At 44.6% G+C, this 22,638-nt stretch overlaps 3 protein-coding genes across 7 annotated transcripts; all 3 read right to left on the minus strand.

Annotated features, from left to right (window-relative positions):
* Positions 1–176: 176 nt before the first annotated feature.
* Positions 177–5,562, minus strand: LOC106946876 (uncharacterized). Its single transcript, XM_015031552.1, has 2 exons — positions 4,511–5,562; positions 177–1,675 (listed from the first exon to the last, which is right to left on the minus strand). The coding sequence occupies exons 1-2, from the start codon at positions 5,549–5,551 to the stop codon at positions 710–712; spliced, it is 2,007 nt and encodes a 668-aa protein (XP_014887038.1). The 5' UTR covers positions 5,552–5,562; the 3' UTR covers positions 177–709.
* tekt2 (tektin 2 (testicular)) lies at positions 1,655–14,546 on the minus strand. 5 transcript variants are annotated; one of them, XM_015031586.1, is made up of 10 exons: positions 11,830–12,379; positions 10,922–11,047; positions 10,641–10,846; positions 10,420–10,563; positions 9,511–9,625; positions 9,047–9,154; positions 8,829–8,972; positions 8,680–8,759; positions 8,346–8,568; positions 1,655–1,682 (listed from the first exon to the last, which is right to left on the minus strand). In XM_015031586.1, the coding sequence occupies exons 1-9, from the start codon at positions 11,983–11,985 to the stop codon at positions 8,364–8,366; spliced, it is 1,284 nt and encodes a 427-aa protein (XP_014887072.1). In that variant the 5' UTR covers positions 11,986–12,379; the 3' UTR covers positions 1,655–1,682; positions 8,346–8,363. The 5 variants fall into 5 exon arrangements, with proteins under 5 accessions (XP_014887072.1, XP_014887073.1, XP_014887074.1 ...); XM_015031587.1 differs by lacking the exon at positions 1,655–1,682 and adding an exon at positions 12,806–14,546 and having other exon boundaries at positions 6,561–8,568; positions 11,830–12,022; XM_015031588.1 differs by lacking the exon at positions 1,655–1,682 and adding an exon at positions 12,701–12,813 and having other exon boundaries at positions 6,561–8,568; positions 11,830–12,011.
* Positions 14,547–14,609: 63 nt separating this feature from the next.
* On the minus strand, positions 14,610–22,235 carry usf2 (upstream transcription factor 2, c-fos interacting). The gene is made up of 9 exons (XM_015031590.1): positions 21,649–22,235; positions 21,213–21,256; positions 19,445–19,560; positions 19,234–19,353; positions 18,301–18,542; positions 17,941–17,999; positions 16,046–16,137; positions 15,840–15,968; positions 14,610–14,802 (listed from the first exon to the last, which is right to left on the minus strand). Exons 1-9 carry the CDS (start codon positions 21,684–21,686, stop codon positions 14,713–14,715), a joined length of 930 nt encoding a protein of 309 aa, XP_014887076.1. The 5' UTR covers positions 21,687–22,235; the 3' UTR covers positions 14,610–14,712.
* Between the last annotated feature and the right edge of the window lie 403 nt (positions 22,236–22,638).

Genomic DNA, 22,638 nt, shown 5'->3' on the forward strand with positions numbered 1-22,638 from the left:
TGAATCAAGGTTTATAACTGATACAATTAAACATCGGATACATGTTTTATAAGGAACAAAATCAGGTTGCACAATATATCACAAAGCCCAATATGCATGTTGTGCTGTTAGTTAATCATAGCAAAAAATAAGCAATATTTGCTAAATTGTTGAATAAGTAGACATATAAACTCAACAACAAAGATATCTATAGTTTATTTCATCTCTTCTATCCACTCAACTTTCCAGAGTTTCAGGAAGCCCTGATCATTCATGGACCTTCAATGGCCTCTGACATTAGCATTAGCAACATGTTTAGCATTGAGATGCTATTTTAGGCTTCGCTGACAGGCTAACTACTTTTAGCATAACTTGAACGCAACAATTTTCTTTCCCAGCGTCCAATCAAATCGTCTTAGAAGCAGAAATTAAACTCCAGTCGGCTGAGAGAAACAGCTTCCATTGCTATTTTTAGCGGCTGTACGTCAGATTTATGGGCGCCCCAGAAACGCGTCCATACAAAGGTTCCAGCCCGGAACTTTTGTAATTATAAAAAGTGATTAATTGTGTTACATAAATCGATGTAATTAATTAATCGGAACGCTAAATTAAAACATTAAACCACCAGAGTTTTCCGATCAGTCCCACAGAACAGCATCATCTTGCGGTCTAATAACAGCTGTTAGAACATCTTCCGCCTCTGTCCGTAATATTAAATGAAGTCGGGTCTTCAGGGTGGAGCTTCTGCCCGGAACCGGTCCCCACTCTGCGGTTTGCGTTGCGGAGGCCCTCCACACCCCAGGATGTGCATCTTGGCGGTGACCCTCCTGAAGCAGCGGTTTATAGCGCCACGGACCGCCGTTGACGACAGGTAGAAGATAAACGGGTCCAGACAGGCGTTGAGGGTGCTGGACATCAGCGCCAGGTTCCGCCACTCCTGGCTGTCGCCGTGGACGAAGCCCACCACGTGGGAGGCGTTGTACGGCCCGAAGCAGATGGTGAACACCACCAGCGTCCCGAAGGCCAGGCCGATGCACCGCAGCCGCCGCCGCCGGCTGATATTGGGCAGGCGGGAGAGGATGAGGATGAAGTTGACGTAGCAGAAGCAGCTGATGATGAAGGGGACGCAGAAGAGCACGAGGAAGAGCTCCAGGCGCACGCGCAGTAGGATGCTGAGGTCGGCCTCTGAGAAGTCCAGGTAGCAGGTGGTGGGAGGGCTGGCGTTGCCGCCGTAGCTCCACTGGGAGTACGGCATGACGTAGACGATGCTGAGGTTGCATGACGTCACCAGCCAGAAGGTGAAGCAGGCCCAGGCGGCGTAGCGCGGCCGGCGGCACACGGCGTACCTGAGCGGGAAGGCCACGCCCAGGTAGCGCTCCACGCTGACGGCGGTGAGCAGCAGCGTGCTGTTGTAGATGGTGACGTAGAAGATGAAGCCGGTGAGCGGGCACAGCGAGTAGGGCAGCAGCCACTTCAAGCCGTCATAGGCCTCCTTCATTTTGAAGGGCAGGAAGGCCAGAAAGATCAGGTCCGAGATGGTGAGGTTGAGGAGGAGGACGTCGATGGGCGCCGCCTTGCGACACACCTTCCTGCAGAGGGTGATGAAGGACAGGATGTTGGCCGGAACCCCCATCAGGAAGGTGAGGATGTAGACGGAGAGCAACAGTTGGTTGCACAACATGGCGGCCGATCGGATCTAGAAGCTGCATAAAAAACGACAAAATACACAGACATGACCATTTAGGATAGTGTTTTTCAACGTAGGGTCCGCCAGGGGGCGCTGTGACAGCCTCAGAGAAAAATGTCAAAAATAAAAATAAACTGAAGCTCATAAATTTTTTTCATCTTAAATTTTCATCATGATCTTAGTTTTGTTTCTTTTTTCAATGTTTTGTTTAATGAAGCATTAGTTAAAATAATGTTATTAGTTGAAAAATGATCTCAGCATTACAATATTGTTTATAGCAGTTTTTAAAATTAGTTGTGACAGGTTGCACAAAATGTTCAGTTGACATAAAAACAAAGCAAAACAGTTCAGGAAGCTTCCTGGTTGTCCTGCTTTCATTGGTTGGAGAAATATTAATGTTTCATCTAGAAAAGGTAAAACTCTTCTCAAAATAAAACCCTCCATTGCTCTCTTCCAAACAGACTCAAATCTGTGCTGAACCTTTGTTTTTCACAAGAAAGTTCAGAAAAACTGAAAACCAAAGATAGAGGAAAGATTTCTCTAGATGCTTCAAATCCTCGTCTTTTTCAGCTTCACTCCTTAAAACAGCAGAGCAGAATCACAACAAGGTGTTGCAGCTCAGTCATAAAACAAGAACAGATGCTCAGGATGTTTTTACCTGGATCAGGGTCGAAGATCCAAACTCTCCATCCCTGCGTCCGCCGTCTCCAGCTTTGGGAGTCCAACTGTTTCATCGAAACTCAAGACGCTGCTTAATATGCTTCAGTGCGGAAATTTAATAAACTTCAGGACGCAATTTGTTCTCTAAACATGGTCTCCCAGCAACCGAGGGGAGGACAGGCGTGATGCAGTTCATCATAGGATGCGGTGTGTGAAAGTCACTGGGAGATGGAGAGGAGGCAACTTTGGTGACCACTAGGGGGCAAACTTCTCAGATTGCACCTACAGCTGCAGTCAATATTGGCTGGAAATCACTGTTTGCACATGTGGGTCCAGTTTGGGTTAACTGTCTATAACGACTGAAGTGCAATATAAAATGTATTTGCTGATGGTTTTTTTTTTATTATTTTGTACTTTTATTGCTTCAAAATATTTTGAAACCTTTGGTGAAACTGAGCAAATCTGGCCTAAATATAAAAGACTAAGCCAAACTAAAACAGAAGAATTCGTTCAATTGATCAAAATTAAAATAAGATTAGGCAAATTATGGGAATATTAGATAAACCAAAGGAGGGTAACTAAGTATTTAGCTCCAAACTACATACTTAGTTTGAAAGCAAAATGTCAACAAACCAAATTTTTAGTTTCCAGGCTAAATACTTAGCTCCAAATTAAACATTTAGTTAGCATGCTAAATATTTAGCTCTGAGCTACCAAGATATTTAGCAAGTTCAGAAACAAAGATAAAATAAGATTAACCAAGCCTAGGAAAACTAAGATAAAATGAACTAAGATAAAAGAAAATTGCAAAGTTTAGCTCATTTGCTTTACAAAGCTAAAGTAAATGAGCTAAGCTACAGTATAAGATAAATAATCAAAGATAAAATATTATCAATTATACCTAGAAAAAGTAAGAAAGCCAATTATGTTATAATCAACAAAATAAGCTAATTTGTCTCACAATACAGCAAATTAAATAAAAATAAGCTAGTATAAACAAAGTTTAAAAATAAACTAATGTAATGTTAAAGTAAACTAAAAGCTAATCAGACAAAAACAGGTAAGATACACATTTAGGACGATCTTTGGATCAAAGTTAGTGAGACTAAAGCTCCACATAATAAGCAAAGCAATATGTAGGATAAATTAAGATAGTCAGAAAGGAAGTATAAAAAACTAAAGTAAAATTAAACTAAGTCAACTTTGAAACAATGCTAAGCGATCGCACAGAAAATTAAATAAAGTGAACTAAGCCCAATTTCAGATAAACTATGATTATGCAAGTTAAAGTAAAATAACATAATCCTAGAAAACTCAACTGAGGTAAAATAAAACTGAACTACAATACAACAATCTTAGATCAAATAAAATAATCCAAGCTAAGATAAAAATGAAATAACAGGCTAATTAATGCTTAGCTAAAGTTAGACGACGTAATCCAGCATCAGTTTTTATTTGGATCAAAAAGAAGACAACACATAAGAGTTAATTTAATTTAATTCAGTTAATTTTTAATGCATCAGTTGTAAAAACAAACCATTAAGGAGTTGTACAGAAAACATCCAGTTCAAGTAAAAAAGTTTTTAAAAATCCTTCCTGTTTACTCTTGGAATCCAACAGCAGCTCAAACACAAACAAGGTTTCTGAGAAAAACTTTATGTTTAATGATTGAGAAACATTTATTGATATATTAATGGAATTAATTGGTTTTAGACATTAAATTGTAGTTAAATCCTTGCAAATGGGGTCCAACCGACCCCACACAAGTAAAGCCTGTATCATTTTCCATAAACCTCTACGTTTGCCTCAGTCGCCGCACGCACAAGGGTTCAGGGTGTTTTATGTAGATCAGTTATAAAAGAGAAATGAAAATTTCAGTAACTGCTAGTTGGACGACAAACGGATCGGTTTACCTGATCAAATGACGCTGCTGCTTTAAAAAAAGACTTCATGAAAGTAAAAATTCAACTTTAAATCCATCCTAAAGATACGTTCCTGAGGAATAATAGTTTGTTGCTCTCAGGGAATAAAAGAGTCATGGTAAAAACTTTGACATGAGGAAAACTGGTGAAATCATGACTCCTCACTCTGTCATGATCACCAGTTTCTTTCATCCATTTGGTAAAAAGCTACAAGAAACATGACTGGGAACAATAAAGTTCCCAAATCTGTGCTGGTTCAGACATGGATATGAAAGATGGTGGATTTGTTTTGTTCGCCGTCACATCCTTGACTTTCTCTCGTCACCTTGGCCTCCGCCCGCATCCTGGCAGATGTTATAGGTGGAACCTTGGTATTTGCAAACCCGCTGGTGGGTTTCGCTCGATGTCGACTCCCATCGCTCCACCTGATGTGACTCTGCTGGCCACAGATTCTTCCCAGGATGCCCCTCGACACAACAGGTGAAAGCATCAGCATCACCACTGGCTCCAGGAAGACATTGCAGGAGCTTGTCAGCATTGCTGTTGTCCTCCATTTAACGCTTTCCTGCTGAACAAATCCTACAATGTGCGAGGAGTTGTAGGGGGCGTAGCAGATCACAAACACGGCCAATGTGGACAGGGCCACTGCCAGGACTCTCCTCTTGCCCAAAGGAGGCAAATTTGAGCGCCACACCAGAGTGACGCAGCGCAGCGTGCAAAAGGAGGTCACAATCAGAGGCAAAATGAACAAGACGATGGCCATCTCCAGGCGAAGAGGAAGCAGGATCTTCAGCTGCGTTGCGTTGAAATGTTCATAACAGGCAGAGACTTCATCCTGGACACCGATGAAATAAGCCCCGCCTTCAGCCATCAGGCTTAGCCCAAGGTGCACCATCACCAGTGCCCACAAGGCGACGCAAATGTAGCAGGACAGTCTGGCACGGCGGTATCTCTTGTAGATGATGGGGAAGGCGATGCTGAGGTATCGCCCAATGGTGACGGCGGTGATGAAGAGGCAGCTGACATACAGAGAGGAGTAGAGGAAGAAGCTGTAAACCGGACACAAGGGTGGTGGCAGCATCCAGTCCTTCAGCACCGTCTCTAGAACCTTTACGGGCATCCAGGCTACGAGTGCCAGGTTGGCCAGACACAGGTTAAGGGCGTAGACCACGTTGGGCGTGGCACCGTGTTTGCGAGCCTTACGGATGTACACGAAGAAGACGAGCAGGTTGGCAGGAAGTCCCAGCAGGAAGGTGAAGCTGTAAACTGAAAGAGCGACACAGTCTAAGACCGTAAGATCCATCTCTTTAGACGAGTCTGCTGAAGAACCAAGGTTTCTCTTGGTTTACCATGACCGATCAAACAGGAGCGTCTAAGCCAAGCAGACCACCTGGACATCCATCCTGGTGTCGTCTCCGCTCACGTTCTGCTGGTCAGCGATGGAGGGCGAGCCGAGCTCTTCCTCCATGGTGCGCACTCATCTCTGACGCAGAAGTAAAGGCTCCACCATCGGATGACAACAGCAACAAAGGAGGCGGTGGCCACCAAGTGGGCGCGTTGGGGGCGAGGTGCACACGACATGACAGATAAAGAGACGCAGCCACTCAGGCAGAAGTATGGCGCATTTACCCCAAACCAGCTGCCTTAATCACCCTCTCAGCAAAGGCCAACAGACAGGTAGCATCTGGGCCCTTAAGTGAAATGATTCAGAATAATCTGAGCGGTTAGGAAGCACATGCTGTCAGAGTGGCCTGGAGGGCCGGGCAGTAAAACGGTAAACGTGGCCTCGGTGATGGTCGACGACAGGAGGTTGGGCCCTTGGACAGGGAGACGTGTTTGTGGCGCAGAGTTGCTCTATTACAGTTTTATGACGGAGAGAAAGTTCCTGTGACGGTCACGTTGGAAGCTTTTGGTAAAGAAAATGGAGCAGAAAATATCTGAGGCCTTTTATTAGAGAGAGCCTGAGATACCAGGAAATGTTTTTCCCTGAAAGCAATGACAACAGGAGGTGTTTGCTAGAGAACCGAGCCGGCCTTCTGACAGGACTCCAGATTAATAGTTGCTTTAATGTTGGTTGGCTTCAGCAGATTGGTTCCCTTTCTTCTAATGGTTTCAATCAATTGCAACAACTTCTGCTCCTTTCCCTGATAATCTCTGAAGACATAATCTGAAGCCAACAGGTCAATTTAAGCTCCCAAACACAAGTAGAATGATTTTTGGGGATAAAACGGAACAAACTTCCTTGCTTCACAATCTTCAATGATCTTCAAACTACAGATGGACAACCATGCATCCCCTGATGCAGACGCAGGTGAGATTTATGGGAGTTATTGAGGTGATGACCATGTTTACCACATTATTTGTCTGAAGCAGAGTCAAAGTTCACGTTCTTATCGCAGCCTTTATGCTTCTATCAGCGGCAGTCGAACACTATGACAAAGCCAAACAGTCATTAAACAGAACGGTGGATAAGACGGAGAGTGAGCGTGCTCAACTCTGAATTTTAAATAAACATGTGCTAGTGGAATAAATCTGAGAAAAATAAGGCAATTAAATCCCCTCTTGGAGAATATTTATAGGATAATCAAAAATGTCCAAAACCTCCAGTTTGTCACATGTTGATGCTTTTCCTTCCAGTTGGCAGTATCTTCCTGATCAATGGTTCTCCAGGCTTTTGAAAGGAGTTTCAATGTTTTTCTTGGACTCAATGTTCTGAAATATGTTATGGTATGTAAACATGGTACAAAACAGTAAATAAATGATATGAAAGCCCGCTCCATGTCCACCGACAACCTGAGTCTTGCCGAAATGTGCAGGGTGGTTTTCTGGACTCACAGTTTCTAGGGAACATTTCTGAGTAGATTCAATGAAAAATCCTTCTTTGAAGCATCATCTCCAGAGGTTCCACATGTCGATCTGACCGTTTCTCCTGAAATCTACAATCCTGTCTTTTGCTTCCTTCACATAAAGATGAGACGATAGTTTCCCCGCCCTGCCACGAGGCGGCCGGCTGGCTCTCTGCCTTCGTGTCCGTCTCTGACCCACCTGACCACTGCAGAGTCATCTGAGTATTTCTGTGAATGAGAGAAGTCGGACTTCTGCTGGAAGGTTACAGTGTATAGAGGGGAAAGGGATGGCGTTCCTTTAGTTTATCGGTGATCCAGAGTTTGTCGTTAGGGAAGCACTGTTCTGGTAGGGATGCTGTTGTCCACACAGAACTTAGTAACTTCTGTCACACACTCAGTCATGACATTGATGCTGTTTCCATGTGGCTGGTGAAGAGCAATCCAGTCTGTTGCCTCGTCCCTTTAGGCTTCTTCACCTTCCTATAGCCACTTTGTTTCATTTTCTTTAATCTCTGCACAAGTTCTTTATAATCTGAGCACAGAAAAACCAGGTTGTGACCTGATTTTCCCAGAAATGGTCTTCATTATGAGATGTGTGAACCCTTGATATTAGTGTAAAACATGTTGGAAAATAACATGAACGGAGACGCACTGCCAAGAGGTCAGTGTCTGGACTGAGGAGACACTTCATCTCACACGGTGTGAGATGAAGTGTCTCCCACCATCTGTTGTTGCTGCTAATCCACCTCCTCCTCTTTTCCCGCTCTGTAAATCTGTGTGTAAGGCTGGCAGAGAGACGTTTGAGTCTGGGGTGTAACCCTGCAGCCAGGCCTCATTAAACACACTGCACTGCTTTTCCTACAGTCTGAGTCCTTGTCAGGGCTTGAAGTTCATCCATCTTGTCAGCCAACAGTCTCAGGTTGCCCGTTGCGATGGATGGCAGAGGTGGTTTGAACTTCCTCCTCCTCTCTCTCCTCTTTGCTGCATCTGTGACGTCTCCTTTTCTGTCCTCAGTTGTGGGATTATTTCAGCTTTTCCAATCAGCTGCTCCCAGTTGTAAACCACCTTGTTGCTATGGTTACGCATCAGAACAAATTAGCAAAGTATTATCAAAATCTATCCAGGTGCACAGCATCCAAAACCAGAAGGATCCATTATCCCAAAAAAAAAAAAAACAATTTTCAAAAATGGACAAATAAAAAGTGAAAGTGAGGGAGCTACTCCACCGTGCTGAACGGAGCAGATCTGGACTGGAGCGGAGGTGTCCGCTCACGGGGCCAGCAGCTGAAGGTTGCTCCTCCCGCTGGAGTTCACGAGCGGAACCAGCGGCACCGCGGTCCGGTCGGAGCCGGACTGCGACGTGATGCGGGTCCTGCACTGCATGCTGCGCTCTTCCAGAGACAGGGCTTCCTGCTTTCTGGAGAGATCCTGGCGCATGCGGCTGTGGTGGAGCGTCATCTTCTGCAGAGAGAGTCTGAGAGACAAGACTACGCTGACTCAGGTACTGAGGTCCAAAAGCCGCTCCTGTGATAATCATTGGTAAACTTATAGAATTTGTGCTGCAACACTAATTTCCTGGACTCACTGAGCGTCTGACAGCTTCTGCCTCAGGGCCTGGATGGTGGCCTCCAGCTGCTGGACCTCAGCAACGAGGCCGTGCTGCACCTGGGAACAAACACCAGGGAAAGCTTAGAGGTTTCCCTGGGACAGGCCAGCGAGCCGGGCTTCACGGACCTCGTCGCGGCACAGATCCATGCCGGGCCTGCGGGTCCTGGCCTCCAGCCGGGTGTGAGCCAGCTTCAGGGAGGCCGTCTTGGCCTGCAGGTCTGCGTCCAGCCCACGGATGTCGCCCTCCATGGCTGCCATTTCATCCTCGGTCTGAGCAGAAAGACAGAAACGCATCAGGAACATCTGAATGGTTAAAAACGTAACTTTCCTGTTTGCTGTCGTACGGTTTTGATTTGCCACTGCAGCTCCTCTCTGGCCTGCTCCTCGTGGTGCTTCCGCTTACGCAGAGCGAACTCTGTGGCTCGGCGCTGAGCCTCCAACTCATTCTGGACCTGCAATAAGCAAACAGAACCGTAAATGATCAGAGCACAACCCGTTCTCCTTTGTGCAATGACAATAAAATAAAACTTATAAACCGTGATTGATTAATTCATTGACGGCCATCTTGAATTTTTCAGTTGGTTTTGATCCTAAGGCACAGCTGTTTCCTGGGCTAAGTCAGGTTCCTGTGCAGGATTTAGCTGAATTATCTGCTGCAGCAGAGTAAATAATCTAACGCTCTGCTTTGTGTCAGTCTGTCACATTAATACAGAATCATTCAAACACTGTAAATCTGACCTAGTGCTCTCCACTCTGTCTAGAGCGCCCCCTGCTGTGTGTAAGGAGTAAGTAGCTGCACATCTCCCACCTGTGCTCTGCTGAGGCTCATGTTCTCCCTCATTTGCTGGGAAACGTGGACGGCCTCGTGGGCTCGCGCCACGTTATACTGGCTGAACTGGGCCCACTGCTGGGGGCTGGAGGAACTGCAGCGAGGAGGACATTTCATCAGGTCAGCTGTGCAGAGGTAGAGTTCTCAGAGTTAAATGTAAAATGCACAAGCTGCACCAAAGTGCTGTACAGACTTCAATAAGAACACGATTTCTGATGAAAGAACTTACAACAATCACAATAAATCAGATTTAAATGCTGTAGAATAAAAACGGGTCTTAAGCACTTTAAAATCATCAAGGCCTTGAGCAGACCTGATGTAAGAAGGCAGATTATTCCATAAATCAGGAGCCGATACAGAAAAGGCACAAATCTGAACCGAGGGACATTTTCATCACTTGACCTTAAAGATCTGGCTGGAGAAAGTCGATGTGTCTTTACAATAAGAAGTTCTAAGAACCAGCAATAAAACTTTGAAATGAATTCAGTGCCAGTCAACACCGCTGGATGTCGGCCCGTCACCATAACAAATTTAAATTGTCCCCGAAGTTATTGAAGTTATACGCTGAGGAAAGTTTTTCTCTTCTAGAAAGAGAAAACAAATCATGTGAATCGGTATTGAGTTAGATTTTTCATGCGATGGATTTATGGCTTTCTACCACAGGCTTAGTGCTCTCATTCGTCTAGTCCTGAAACTGTAAATGATGCTGATCTGAACCTTTTATATAAAGAGTTTCAGTAATCCAACCAAGTTGCAGCAAAAGATGAACAACTGTCTCAAAGAGCTTCAAACAGAAGCAGAGCTGGAGCTTCAAATGGCCGCCAAGCTGTCCTACAACTGAAATGGAGATCAGGGACCAAGAGCCGTTTCAGGACTTGCACGGTTCACCCTGACGGTATCCGGGTCGGGTTCGTCTTCAGGGAGATGCTCGGTGACTTTATTGTGAGGGACAGGCAGGATGTGTCGATGTCCAGAGCTTCCATCTTGTTCTGGAGGTCAGAGGTCAGCTGGTGTCGGACCTCCTGCAGGACGCTGTGCGGCAGAGCGAAGAGCGTCAGTCGGAGGCAGGAGTCGGGTCGGCGTGGCGCCGGACCCTCAGCAGGACTCACCCCAGCTGCTCGAAGGCCTGGTCCACGCTGCGCTGCAGACGCTGCTGCACGCCTTCGATCAGCTCCGCCTCCTGCTTCAGCTGCGCCTCCACCGGGTCGCCGACCAGCTCGTAGCCGCGCCGACCCTCCCTCAGCGTCAGGCACTCGTTGGCGACCTCCAGGGGGACGGAGGCGGCGGTCAGGGCCAGCTCGCTCCGCTCTTTGGACTGGAACGGCACAGAAACACAGAATGATGAGAAACATGTGGGGACAAAACCTGAGAAACGTTTCTGATCCATCACCAGAGTCAGAGCCTCCATCTCCTCGTCCACCTTCTGGGCACAGATTTCCAGGACGTCTCTCCACCGGGAAACGTCCCAGATCCGATCGCTGAGCCTGCGAGACGTGTCGCCCTCATCCCACACCGTCTGCACATGCAGACGAAAAGCGGGTCAGTCGTTTACTGCAGGAGAAGCTCCACGATTCAACAGAAACATGAAGGAGAATCCAGCCAGGTAGCTGAAACTCTGGCCCCCTGCAGGAGGAACCGCAGCTCTGATGTCAGTCACTGTGGCTTTGAGCGTCAAATTACACAATTAAAAATGATCAGCAATAATTGGACTGATTCAGTCTGTCATAAGAGGAAAAGATGGAAGTTAATTTTGCAAAATCATATTTTCTCAATGTTAATTTACATTAGTTTCAAATGAAATACTTGATTAACAAGCTAAATATTTAAGTCTGATTTAAATATTTAGCTCCAAATTAAATATTAGCTTTCTAGCTAGATACTAAATATTTAGTTACTTAATCAGTTAGCAAGTTACATATATAGTAGACTATATATTTTATTTAACAAAAAATTTAGCTTGAAGATAAATATTTAGCATGCTAACTAAATACAGCATGTAGCTTGAAATTGACATTTATAAAAGAGTAACATGGTGAAAAGATGACTGAAAAATGAGCTCCCATATTTATAGTCCATGTAATAATGAACATCTGAGAAGCATAATGTGAGTTTGATGTATTACTAATATAAGGTATGACTGGGTTTTGTCTGTATCTTTACAAATTAGACCCCATAAAACTGATCCAAATAAAAAATACAAAAAGAAATGAACTATAAAGCTAAATGTTTAAAATGAGCCGAGTCTCCTCAGACTGTTCTCAGCAGTCCAGACCCTAAACGTGACCCTGGACGCCCCACCTTGCAGTGGGTCTCGTTGCGCAGCGTCCGGCCCTCCTGCCGGACCTCGTGGGAAACGTGTCGCTCGCGTTGCGCGGTGGCGGCCAGCTGCTGGTTGTTGCTGAGCCACTCTGAGACGCTGTGCCGCAGGCTGGGCTTCGATGAAAGAGCAGACATCCTGCTGCAGCGTGCCGACTCCAGACCTGGAGAAACCCTGACATATTAGCATCCTGAACACTCTCTGCATGTGGAGCCGTAGATACTGATGTTCACTAATGCAGTCTGTCTGCTCCTTCTCTTGACGTTGTGCCTAAAGGCCTCCACGTCCCTACTGTCATTTCTGAGCAAGCTCTGCACTGGTGGAAACCTGAGCTCTGACTTTTCATAAAGTTTTTGTCTCCATGTTGTTTTTATTCTCGTGTTTTTGTGACCTAAAACACTTGAACTGCCTTTTCGCTGAGATGTGCTGTACTGGGACCTGATTATGGCGGTTCTCCGAACCTTTAGTCCGGAGAACCTCTCTCTGTCAAGTGTTGTTTGATTGATGACTATTATTGGTAAAATGTGAATCTGATATGACACCAATATTTTCATCAGACTCGGAGATAATAACTATAAATATGAACTGATAGCTGAGCTGTTACCAGATTCAACAGAGTATTTTTGACTTGAACAAAACAAAATGTTTATTGGATTAGGTTAAAATGAACTATTTTTCATCTGATCACTTTTTTTACAGTAACTTGTCGATGTAAACCCCAAACATAAACAAGAACTGATTTCTGATGTCCAATCACTGGTACTGTACATGGAGCAAAAAATTATCTTAAATATTTCACATAATAAATAAGTTACCAACTTTATAAAGTCAATGGTACCATCAGAACTTTACCTGTCTGAGTCCAAACTGTCCCCGGAGTTCTACAGCAACACAGAACCTCCCTGGTTCGGCCCTAAACTGGACCCAAAAGGCTCATTTTTCTGGGTTTTAACTCACCTTCGTTCCAGAAGGTTCTGACCCGATGGCGGCGCGTTCGGGTCCGGCGTTTCTATAGCAACGGCCACAGGAGCGGGAGCCGTCTCCAGGCAACGAGCCGACACAGAGAGACGTCATGACGCCGCGTAAATTATTTAAACCCGTTTATCAGACCAAAACCGAGCGACTACAGAAGAATAAGAGCCATGTTCGGTCAGTTTGGGTTTTATGGACCTTTCAGAACATTCACCTCTGGAGAGGCGCCGACATTAGCTCCATAGCACGGTTACAAGCTAATCTGTACATGGCTATGCTATGTTAGACATCCGGTCTAGCCAACAGGTGTTCAATGTCTGGTCCTCGGGCCGTTTGCGGGCCTCGGGAGGATTTTGTTTGGCCAGATTTGGGAAATGCTATGCTAACTGTTGACATTGTATTTATATCCACCATTAACTGATAAGTTTCCTACATATATCACAATGATGAACTGGAAGTTAGCAAGTGATTAAACACTACATTCTTAAAATTCAAAATTCAGTTTAATCTTTGATTGCATCTTTCTGCATTTTTGAGTTGGATGTTAGATTCTTTACTGTGGACTGATTGTCCACTTTTCTTTGCTCTGTTTCATTCTCCTACTGCTGTCCAATTTTTAATTCTTCCTGAATCAGTGCTTTTGTGTTTTTCTGTGCATCAGTTCTGTCTTGTCACAACCCAAGTCGGTCGTGAAAGATGACCGCCAACACTGAGCCTGGTTCCGGTTCTGCTGGAAGTTTCTTCCTGTTAAAGGTGAGTTTTCCTCTCTACTGTCGCTGCGTGTTCAGTCAGAAGAATTAGAAAACTTTTCAAAACTCATGACTCGGATTAATTGGAAAGAAAGTATGATTGTTGTAAAGTGCACTGAGATGACATTTAATGTGAATTGGTGTTATATAAATAAACTGAATTAAAATGAAAGTGCAGTCTACAATCAGACAGCAATTACATGAATAATATAAAGATGCTGTTTTTCATGTTTATCTTGGACTTACTGAGCCAAACCTGGAAGTAAATCATTTGTTTCCTAATAAAATGAATTCAAAGGTTTCATGTAACCCAACACCAAGAGGGAAAGACGTCAGCAATGACCTCAGAGAAGCAACTGTTGCTGTCCATCAACATGGGAAGGGGTCAAAGGTCATCTTCAGCCCAACAGCAAGCAAGATGGTGATGATGATATATTTTTCTTTGCTATTTTCCTGAAAACCTGAAGAGAGATTCAGTCAGACATAAATACGTCTGTTTTATTGTGTCAGGATTAGTCATGCCAGTGGTTCTGCATCCAAGCCGCCGTGACTTTCAGTGTGAACAGAAGCTCGTTAGTCGTCAGTACGGCTGGAGGAGCTGATCCCAGATTGTAGAGCGAAAACCCGCCGGTCCTGGCGAGGCGAGGTTCTACTAACGGCATCAGTTAATGCCCAGCAGACAGAGCAGGAACGCTAAAAGTCGTCTCAGAGAGAGATCAGTTTCTGTACACTTCATCCAACAGGGACGAAACCCAACTTCCTACTGAGGTTCTCCACGTCCCGTTACCTGAGCTACGTCAACAACAAAATCTAAAAATAAAAGCCTTCATCTGTGTCAGAGCCCAGCGGCCCGGTCAGAGCCCAGCGGCCCGGTCAGAGCCCAGCGGCCCGGTCAGAGCCCAGCGGCCCGGTCAGAGCCCAGCGGCCCGGTCAGAGTCCAGCGGTCCGGTCAGAGTCCAGCGGCGTCTCAGCGTCCAGGTCACAACCAGTAGCCGGAGTGCAGGAAGAAGCCGAGATGAGGAGGTTGGGAGCCGTGCGCAGGTGAAGAGCTGTCGGGGCGAGGGGCGGCACCGTCCCCGCTCTGGGTCCGGCTCGGTTCCACCAGGATGAAGGGGGTCGTGTTGGTGCTGCGGGGTCCAGCGCTCACTGCGGCGTCTCGTCCCCGTTGACCTCCACGCCGTGCTGCTGCAGCTGCGCTCGGAGCAGAGCGTTCTCGTTCTTCAGCTCCTCCATCTGAAACCAAACACCAAAACTCTCAGCCATCGTTAAGATGATCTGAAGTTTTCTGTAGGCCTGACGCAAAACCTCTGAACCGGAGTGACCAGCGCCATCTTGGTAGGCAAGATGAACCATGGCTTCCAGACCAGCAGAAAGAAAATATTTCGACACTCTTGGCCAATGAGTGTCAAGCTTTCCAAATTCAGGCTTTTAATCAAACCTTATATTGCACTTCACTACAAATATCAAGCACTTTCCAAACCTCCAAGGATTTTCAAGAATATCAAGGACAAAATGGCTGCTGTCGGGTTGACGGGGAATGAGAATGGAAACGTGTCAGACGACGTGGACAAGCCGCCTCTGATCTCACTATGACATAATTCATGACTTGGTGAACATGAAGAGTTTTTGCACCATGGAGGAACTTCACAGCCGCATGCAATCATGTTTAAACGATTTGTAAAGAACGTAGAAACTCTTCATGTGGATAACCAGGTTCTGGTGCCTGGCAGAGTAAATGCATGCAAAGGCCTGTTACAATAAGCAATAAATCACATGATAGATTAAAAGAGCTCAATAATTTACATCTGCATAATTTTGAAACTGGCACTTTTTCTTTGGAGGATAATTTTGCTCATAATGAATTTTATTTGTCGTCTGTTTTATTTATTTAACATGTCTTCTAGTTCCTGTGTTAAATGTCCATTAGAATTTAAAGTTTATTGATCTTTGAGAACGAGTTCTTGCATTATTATGCCGTTACTGGAAAATGGTCTCAAAACAACAACGTTACCGTTTATCACCATAACTTCTGGGTAATTAATCGGCCAGCAATCTTAGTAATTGTGACGGGTCTAATGCTGCCAAACAGCCAGCAACTAAATTCTCAAATGGAAATTATTTTTCTGACTCTGAACTGGAACAAGAAAAGTCTGGTCAGATTTGACTTCAGACAGCGAGGAACACGGCGTATGTAACCTTGTGTAATGAAGCTGGACTGGATTTGGACCCCGTGACCTTTTGACCCCTGGTTGAGCCGGTTGCAGGCTCACCTGTTGCCTGAGCAGCTCGTTGTCCATCTCCACCCGCTCCACCTCCTTGTAGCCGTCCTGCAGCCGCTGGTTGTTCTGCCGCAGCTCCCGGATGTAGTCGCAGGCCTTCGACAGGATGCCTCCTTTGCTCTGAGCGACACACAGATTCACATCGTCAGAAACGCCGGCCGGGTCGGCGCCGGCCGGGTCGGCGCCGGCAGACTCACCGCTCCGGTTCTGGTGTCCACGCTGCAGTCCGGGATCAGCTTCGACAGCGTGACGATCCAGTTGTTGATCTTGTCTCGTCTTCTTCGCTCCACTGCAAAATGAGGGAACCTTTAACTTCAGTTACAGATTATTTCTATTAGAGATGCACTGATCCGACATTCATATCTATATCAATCCCAATATTGAACACAACTCTAGATCAATGTGCCCGATCCATCACAGCAGATCTATTCAGTCTAATTCTATGCTTTATTTATTTTACTTTATATTTGCACTTTTTAACCACTTCAAAGGTTTTTTAATTTTGACTTACAGTTTCAGTTTCTTTGTTATTTATTGTAAATTGGCTGTTATTCTCTGATTTTCACTGACTGAACAAATTAAAGTTGTTTAAAGCATTTTGAACTGCCTGATTGCTGAAAATGTGCTACAGAAATAAAATGACCTTTTTGCACGTTTGACCAAACGAGAGATGATATCGGTGTATTTAAGTGTGATGTGCTGGTGCAGAGTTGGCGAATGAATTTGTAATTAAGTTTCTGTATCGGCCGATTCTGGACCTCAGATATCGGTAAAACGTGGATCGGTGCATCTCTCATTTAGTTGTGAAATTCGGTCACAATGACAATGTTCAGTTGGTTTTGTTGGGATTTTATGTGACAGAGCAACACAACTTAGTGCAGAGGTTTTTAATATTTATTCCTGAACACAACATTCCCGCAGTAAAACACGGTGGCAGCATCATGCTGTGGGCTGGGCTGAAACTGGGCTCTGGTTTTAAATATAACAAATGCAAGTTTGTCCGTTTTTCAGGGAGAAATTTTGTTGAGTTTTCACAACAGAATGACAAAAACATAACGATACATATTTACATCTAATTTTCTTGTTAGTTTGGAGAATTTGCTTTTCTGTAATAAATTTTCCACAGATAATATTGCATTGAAGAAAATGTATTTGTCCTCTATTCTCACAAAAGTTTTATTTTATTTCTTGATTCTAAAACTTATAAATACAAATAAAACAAAAGACGGTTTCCTTCAGTTTGAGGCTCTGAACTGGTTTCCATCGGTGGACGGAGAGCAGAAACGGGTCTTTGGGTCAAGAGAAAACTAATGTCAGCCGTGGAAACTTCACTCCGTTTCTTTCTGCTCTTCCTCCAGAATCTGGATTTACAAATGAAACGCAGAAAAACCACTTTCACCTGAAAACTGGACTCCGGACTTTCATGGTGAGTTTTCACATGTTTTCAGCTCCACTTTGGCAATAAGAACAAAACAAATTAACTAAAAAGTTTTAATTCCCTACATCATCATATTTATTACTGTAGACAGTATTCCACATTCTACAGCAAGGTAAACAAGACAACAACAAAACTATTTTTCATACACTAAATTTTAAATTTCACACAATACTGGACCAAGGAAGTTACAAAGACATCTGAAGAAAACGCTTTCTGGCATTTAGCAGATAGAAATGATTTTGGTAATTAGGGTCAACAGTAACGGACCTGAAACATTTGGTCTGATTTAACTTCAGATAGGGGAAAATTACTTTTATAATCCTTCAGCTGTAATAACGTTTTCCAAATACAGGCTTTTAATCAAACCTTTGATTTTACTTCACTACAAATATCAAGCTCTTTCCAAACCTCCAAGGATTTTCAAGAATATCAAGGACCGACCCGTATAAACCATGGTTCAGTTTCCTCCCACTTCACTGCTAAGCTCTGCTTTGTGTTCGTCTGTCTCTTAAAATCCTAGTAAATATTTAAATTCTCTTGTTGGAACAAAAGGAAATGTAAAAAAAGATGGAGGGTGAATTTCTTTTTGCTTTAATTTACATCCAAACTGGGAGAAAAGTTCAGGAATTGTTCAGTGGAGTAAAAATGACGAACCTTCGTTGTGCTGAGCTCGTCGCCTCTCGTCTCTGGGGGCCCGCGGACCTTCGACCTTCCTGCAGACACAGGAAGCCGTTTCAAACCAGGGTCAGAGAGGAAACCTGCAGCTCCCGAAGCCGCACGAGGGCGACACCTGGTGGTGGGAGGCCTGAACTGCAACCAATCCTGACTAACTCTGGAACCAGAGTTGTTTCACCATCAGGATCGAAGGAAAACAATACGACGCCTGATATTTTCACCCGGATGGACCTGGGAATGCCACTTTAGAGGTTAAGGGTTGAGACGCTGGCCTGACCTTTTGACCTCCTGACCTTTTGCAATGTTTCTGGGAGCGATGGAGGAGGGAAGGTTACTCACGTAGTGTAGGTGTGCGTTCTGGGTGCGATGGTCCGAGGACTCGCCGTCTGCAGAACCTCCGACGGACTCATCATGACGTAAAACTGGCCTCCCGCCTGGGTGATGGCCGGGTCGGCGCCCTGGACCGACACCGCCGTTCCGTCGCTGACGGCGGCCGCGGGAAAATAAGCGAAACGCGTTTCTCCTCCAACGGCGTCCCCACCTGGACTGCCTCCGTTACTGAAGGAGTTCTGGATAACCGCCTGGAAGTCAAAGGCAGGAGGAGGTCAGGACAGCCAGGAATGTTGTCCAGATATTATCCTCCTGTAGCGTCCAGCAGGTCGGCCTCCCCCCTCTGGAGGTCGTTAGCTTTCTGGGAATCAGCTGGTTGGAGCTAAAACCTGATCATCTGCTGGCCTGACTGGGATCTTCTGGGTTTAAATAGATGTGCAGCGGGGGGCTGCTAATAGCAGAGCTATCTATTAGCTTAGCATTTTGCTAACTTAAGCAAATATTTAGTGCACCTGTCTCTCCCTAAGTTAACTTGTAAACTTTCAGTTGAATAACATCTGTGTTGAAGTTTTGGCTGTCGACTGAAGAATTCTTCAAGTAGTTAGCCAGTTAAGCTCATGCTCTTATTCTGAAGGGGCTAAAGGCTGTTCACACAGCATTTCCATTTCCTTTCCTCATGTTGTGTTTTATTCTCCCTCACTAACTGCATTTAAAACAAGAAACTAAAACACATCATGTTCTAACAATATTCCTGTAAGGAATCTGAAAACAGACATTTCTCCTCCTGATGGGGGGGTGCTTATGGTTAGCGCTTTAGGGTTAGCGCAGCTAGCTTCTTAACTAGCTGTGATGAAAATGAGTTCCTGAAGGAATCAAGGTCCTTCAAGAAGAAGTGCTGATCCAGAACACTGTAATGGCCGTCTGGGTTGTTTCTGGACCCACCTGAGCCACGGCTTGAGGAGCTCCGGCGAACGCAGCGGCGGAGACGACGCTGACAGCGCCGGTCGCGTCCGCCGTCGCTTCCAGCTGATCCTCGGTTACCTGAACCACCCGATAGGTCACCTGCAGACGGGGCGTAGAGTTAATCTGTGGTTCTGCAAACGAGAACCGCCTGCTCTCCAGTCTGCTGCAAACACAGAAAACCGAAACTGACCTGTCCGCCGTTGTTCTCGGTGCGGAACTGGTACTGAACGCCGTGGTCCGTGAAGGCGGCCTGGGGGACGCTGGTGATGGTGACCGCTGACTGTCCATCCGTCCCGACAGCTTCTCCTGCAGAAACAACGAGTTCAGAACGAGTTCATGACACTCGGAAAACACAAACGACGATGTTCTCCAAACAGTCTTAAGATGTGAATATCCCTCACACCGACACGAGGATGACGACATATTGTGCAGTGAGCCGCCATGTTGGAATAGAGCAGAAATATCCTTTATCGTCACACACTGGGGAAATTCAGCATCAAGTAGGATTCACAGCAGAATCAAGAAGTGTTAACAACATATGCATAAAAGACAAGATTAAGAAAAATAGTTTGCTGCACAACATAAAAATCCTGTTCTGTCATTAGAAACGAACTCTGATCTAAGACTGAAATGATTAAGGAGATTTATTGATTACTGAAGTAATCATCAGCTAATTCAATGATCAATTAATTGTTAACTGGAGTATACAGAACAAAAAAACAGCAGAGCAAAACATTTTGCATTTCTTTGTCTGTAGATCAGTTCTGCCAGAACTCAGTCAGTTTTAGCTTCACCTGGTTCAGATTCTGCAAATCAATTCAGCACCTTTTACGATAAAAATCCAATAAATAATCAACACATCAGCTGAGCTAGGATTTTCCAGCTGCATTCTTTGCTACAGACGATCAAACATTCACTAAAGCAATGCCGTTATAGACTTTTATGCAATAAGGCATTTATGTTCTTATTTAAAAATTTTATTTCATTTTTCATGTATTTCTAATATCATGCATGTTTATTTCTGTATTAAAAGACAGACTATGTACAAAATATGATAAATAAAAATAAAATTGTGCAGAAATGCGTCTTAAAACGAGTAAAACTGCAAATAGCGTGTATGTAAACACTTATTGAGTTTGTTGTTGTCGAAGCCACTGTGTTCACCAAGGATGCAGCATCCAAAGTTCATCAGTAAACAGAAATGATTGGAAAATATAAATCCGAGTAGAGCGGCACAGTCTGAACATTTCATCCAGATATTTACTGTAAAAGCAATTAAAAACATTTTCTTTGCAGTGGTTTTGGTCAGCAGTCCAGGCAAATACAGATACTATTTTCAAACAGGCATCTGAAGGACAGCCATTCCATAATAAACTGATTTTTAATCATTGAGCTGCACTTGATCAGATTTTAATGAATTAATATTTACTCATGTTTTCATTTAAACACTAATAATCAGGTTTATAGAGGTTATTAATTTAATTTATTGACAAAACACTCAAAACTCTTCCTGCTATAAGAATATTTTAAAATCAATGCCAGTCTTTTTAATTATGTAACCTGTGGATTATATTATCTGGGGACCAATTATTCCCCAGATGGACATTTTAAACTGGAACTAAGATTAGTAATTTGCCCAAATATGATAAATATTTCCCTCCAAAAGAGAAATCCTTTAAATTTCATTAATTTAATGGTTTGAGGTTATCTCAGATTTCATATCAAATAATTAGATTTGTGTCTTATAAATTACTTTTTTCACTCCTGTGAGGTGTTAGGAGAAGGAATAGGAACACCAGGCCTGGAAAACTGCATGACATGATCTCTGAATGCAGATAATAACCTAAACTCAGCCTGTGTTCATGTTTTTACCAAATAAAACCAGAAACTATATTTGAGATTTTCTTGTTTTCGGTGTAAAAAGCAGCAGATGAGCTGTTTCATGTGGAGCTGCTCACCTTCCTGCAGCTGCACCACTTCTTCTGTTTCCTGTTTGGCGTGACTGAAGCATGAAGAGGAAAAGACACGAATCAGTTTCAACTTGAAATGAACAAAAACAAAAAAAAACAACTCCAAAATATATTAGCATAGCGCCACCAGGTGGACAAATCTGGAGCTGGGTTGCAATGAAATCAAGTTTGTGCATAAGGAGCTGAAAATAGACGTAGCTCAGTATTATGTTTATTCTCCCCTAAATAAAATAAAAATACTTATTGTTAGTGGTTGCAGTTTTAGCAAAAGCCCCCCAAACACATACACACACCGATCCAGCATCACTTAAAAGCGAATTTAATCGGTTTTTAAAAGCTGAGCGGCTCTGGGAGAGAAGCCTGGCTAAGGCCGAGGAAGAGCGCCTGAGGGCGGGCAGGAAGAACCGGAGCAGCCGCCTCTCACCTCACCGAGCCCTCCAGGCTCTGCTCCAGCATCTCCATCAAGCCTTCCCAGGATGGAAGAAACTTCAGCAGCTCGGATGGACGGAGATGGAGGCGCTGATCACGGGGACAAACACCCGGGTCATGTGAGGAAGACAGTCCGGGACACGTGAGCCGCGGAGCGGGCAGGTGAGCAGCTGGAGGCCGCTGAGGAGGCGCTGGGAGCGGGCAGACCGAGAAGGAGCTGCGGTCCGGGGTTCGGTCCACTCCGATCGGGTTTATGGCGGCTGGAAGCACCAACAAAAGCCGGATCCTGGCTGAAAACTCGCGGAACCGGATCTTTTTGTCCTCGCTGTCCTCTAAGAGCTCTGCGGCTGTTTCTGCGCCAAAACTGCGACTCTTAATGCGCCCAATAAGACGCGGAGTGGACTCCTTTGCGCTCCTCAGGACGGCATAAAACCAGTATTTTTTTAATCCCTAAATGTTCATTTTTATGTCTAAAACATAAGATTGTGTTGTTGTAACCACGTGACTCTGATTCAACCCATTTTAAGGCTCAGAAACTGTTCCTGTTGCTGTTTCTGCGGGTTTTTGTGGAATAAAACGGATTTTCTCTCGGATTGTGAACTTTCTGTTCATATACAATCGTGAATATTTTTCTACAAACCTACTCGGCGTGTTTTACTCCACTAATTCGCTGACACTCCGCTCATCAGTGGGTTTTTTTCAGCTTCTTCACTCAGGTGACCACAGAGATCCAATACGGGTTTTCTCACAAACCACATGACAAAAACCAGCCATGTCTGCCAGGAAAAAGCTCCTCACGGCCCAGTTTTATGACAGCCGGGGTCCATTTTAAGTCCCAACCGAACAATAAACCGATATGTGTGATTTCCTGCGCCTCAGGCGTGTTTTCAGCTCTGTTGGAGGTAAATACCCAGGTTTTAGGAGGCAAAGCTGGGACACATTATCGTCGAACAAGCTGCAGTTCATGAAAAGCACCACCAGATGG

This window comes from Poecilia latipinna, unplaced genomic scaffold (assembly GCF_001443285.1).
Source record: "Poecilia latipinna isolate Pla-1442-1.1 unplaced genomic scaffold, P_latipinna-1.0 Scaffold211, whole genome shotgun sequence".
In the NCBI taxonomy this organism is placed as follows: domain Eukaryota; kingdom Metazoa; phylum Chordata; class Actinopteri; order Cyprinodontiformes; family Poeciliidae; genus Poecilia; species Poecilia latipinna.

What these genes read in the sequence shown, in the direction of transcription:
- LOC106946876 (XM_015031552.1), bottom strand. Translation starts at nt 5,551, where the DNA reads ATGGATCTTACGGTCTTAGACTGTGTCGCTCTTTCAGTTTACAGCTTC. An exon ending in CCACCATCTTTCATATCCAT is followed by an intron (nt 1,676 to 4,510) that starts GTCTGAACCAGC and finishes TGCAGCTTCTAG; the next exon opens with ATCCGATCGGCCGCCATGTT.
- tekt2 (XM_015031586.1), bottom strand. Translation starts at nt 11,985, where the DNA reads ATGTCTGCTCTTTCATCGAAGCCCAGCCTGCGGCACAGCGTCTCAGAG. An exon ending in AGATGGAGGCTCTGACTCTG is followed by an intron (nt 10,847 to 10,921) that starts GTGATGGATCAG and finishes GTGCCGTTCCAG; the next exon opens with TCCAAAGAGCGGAGCGAGCT. An exon ending in CCGACCCGGATACCGTCAGG is followed by an intron (nt 9,626 to 10,419) that starts GTGAACCGTGCA and finishes TCCTCGCTGCAG; the next exon opens with TTCCTCCAGCCCCCAGCAGT.
- usf2 (XM_015031590.1), bottom strand. Translation starts at nt 21,686, where the DNA reads ATGGAGATGCTGGAGCAGAGCCTGGAGGGCTCGGTGAG. An exon ending in CTCCTCAAGCCGTGGCTCAG is followed by an intron (nt 18,543 to 19,233) that starts GTGGGTCCAGAA and finishes TTTGACTTCCAG; the next exon opens with GCGGTTATCCAGAACTCCTT. An exon ending in ACGAGCTCAGCACAACGAAG is followed by an intron (nt 16,138 to 17,940) that starts GTTCGTCATTTT and finishes CTCATTTTGCAG; the next exon opens with TGGAGCGAAGAAGACGAGAC.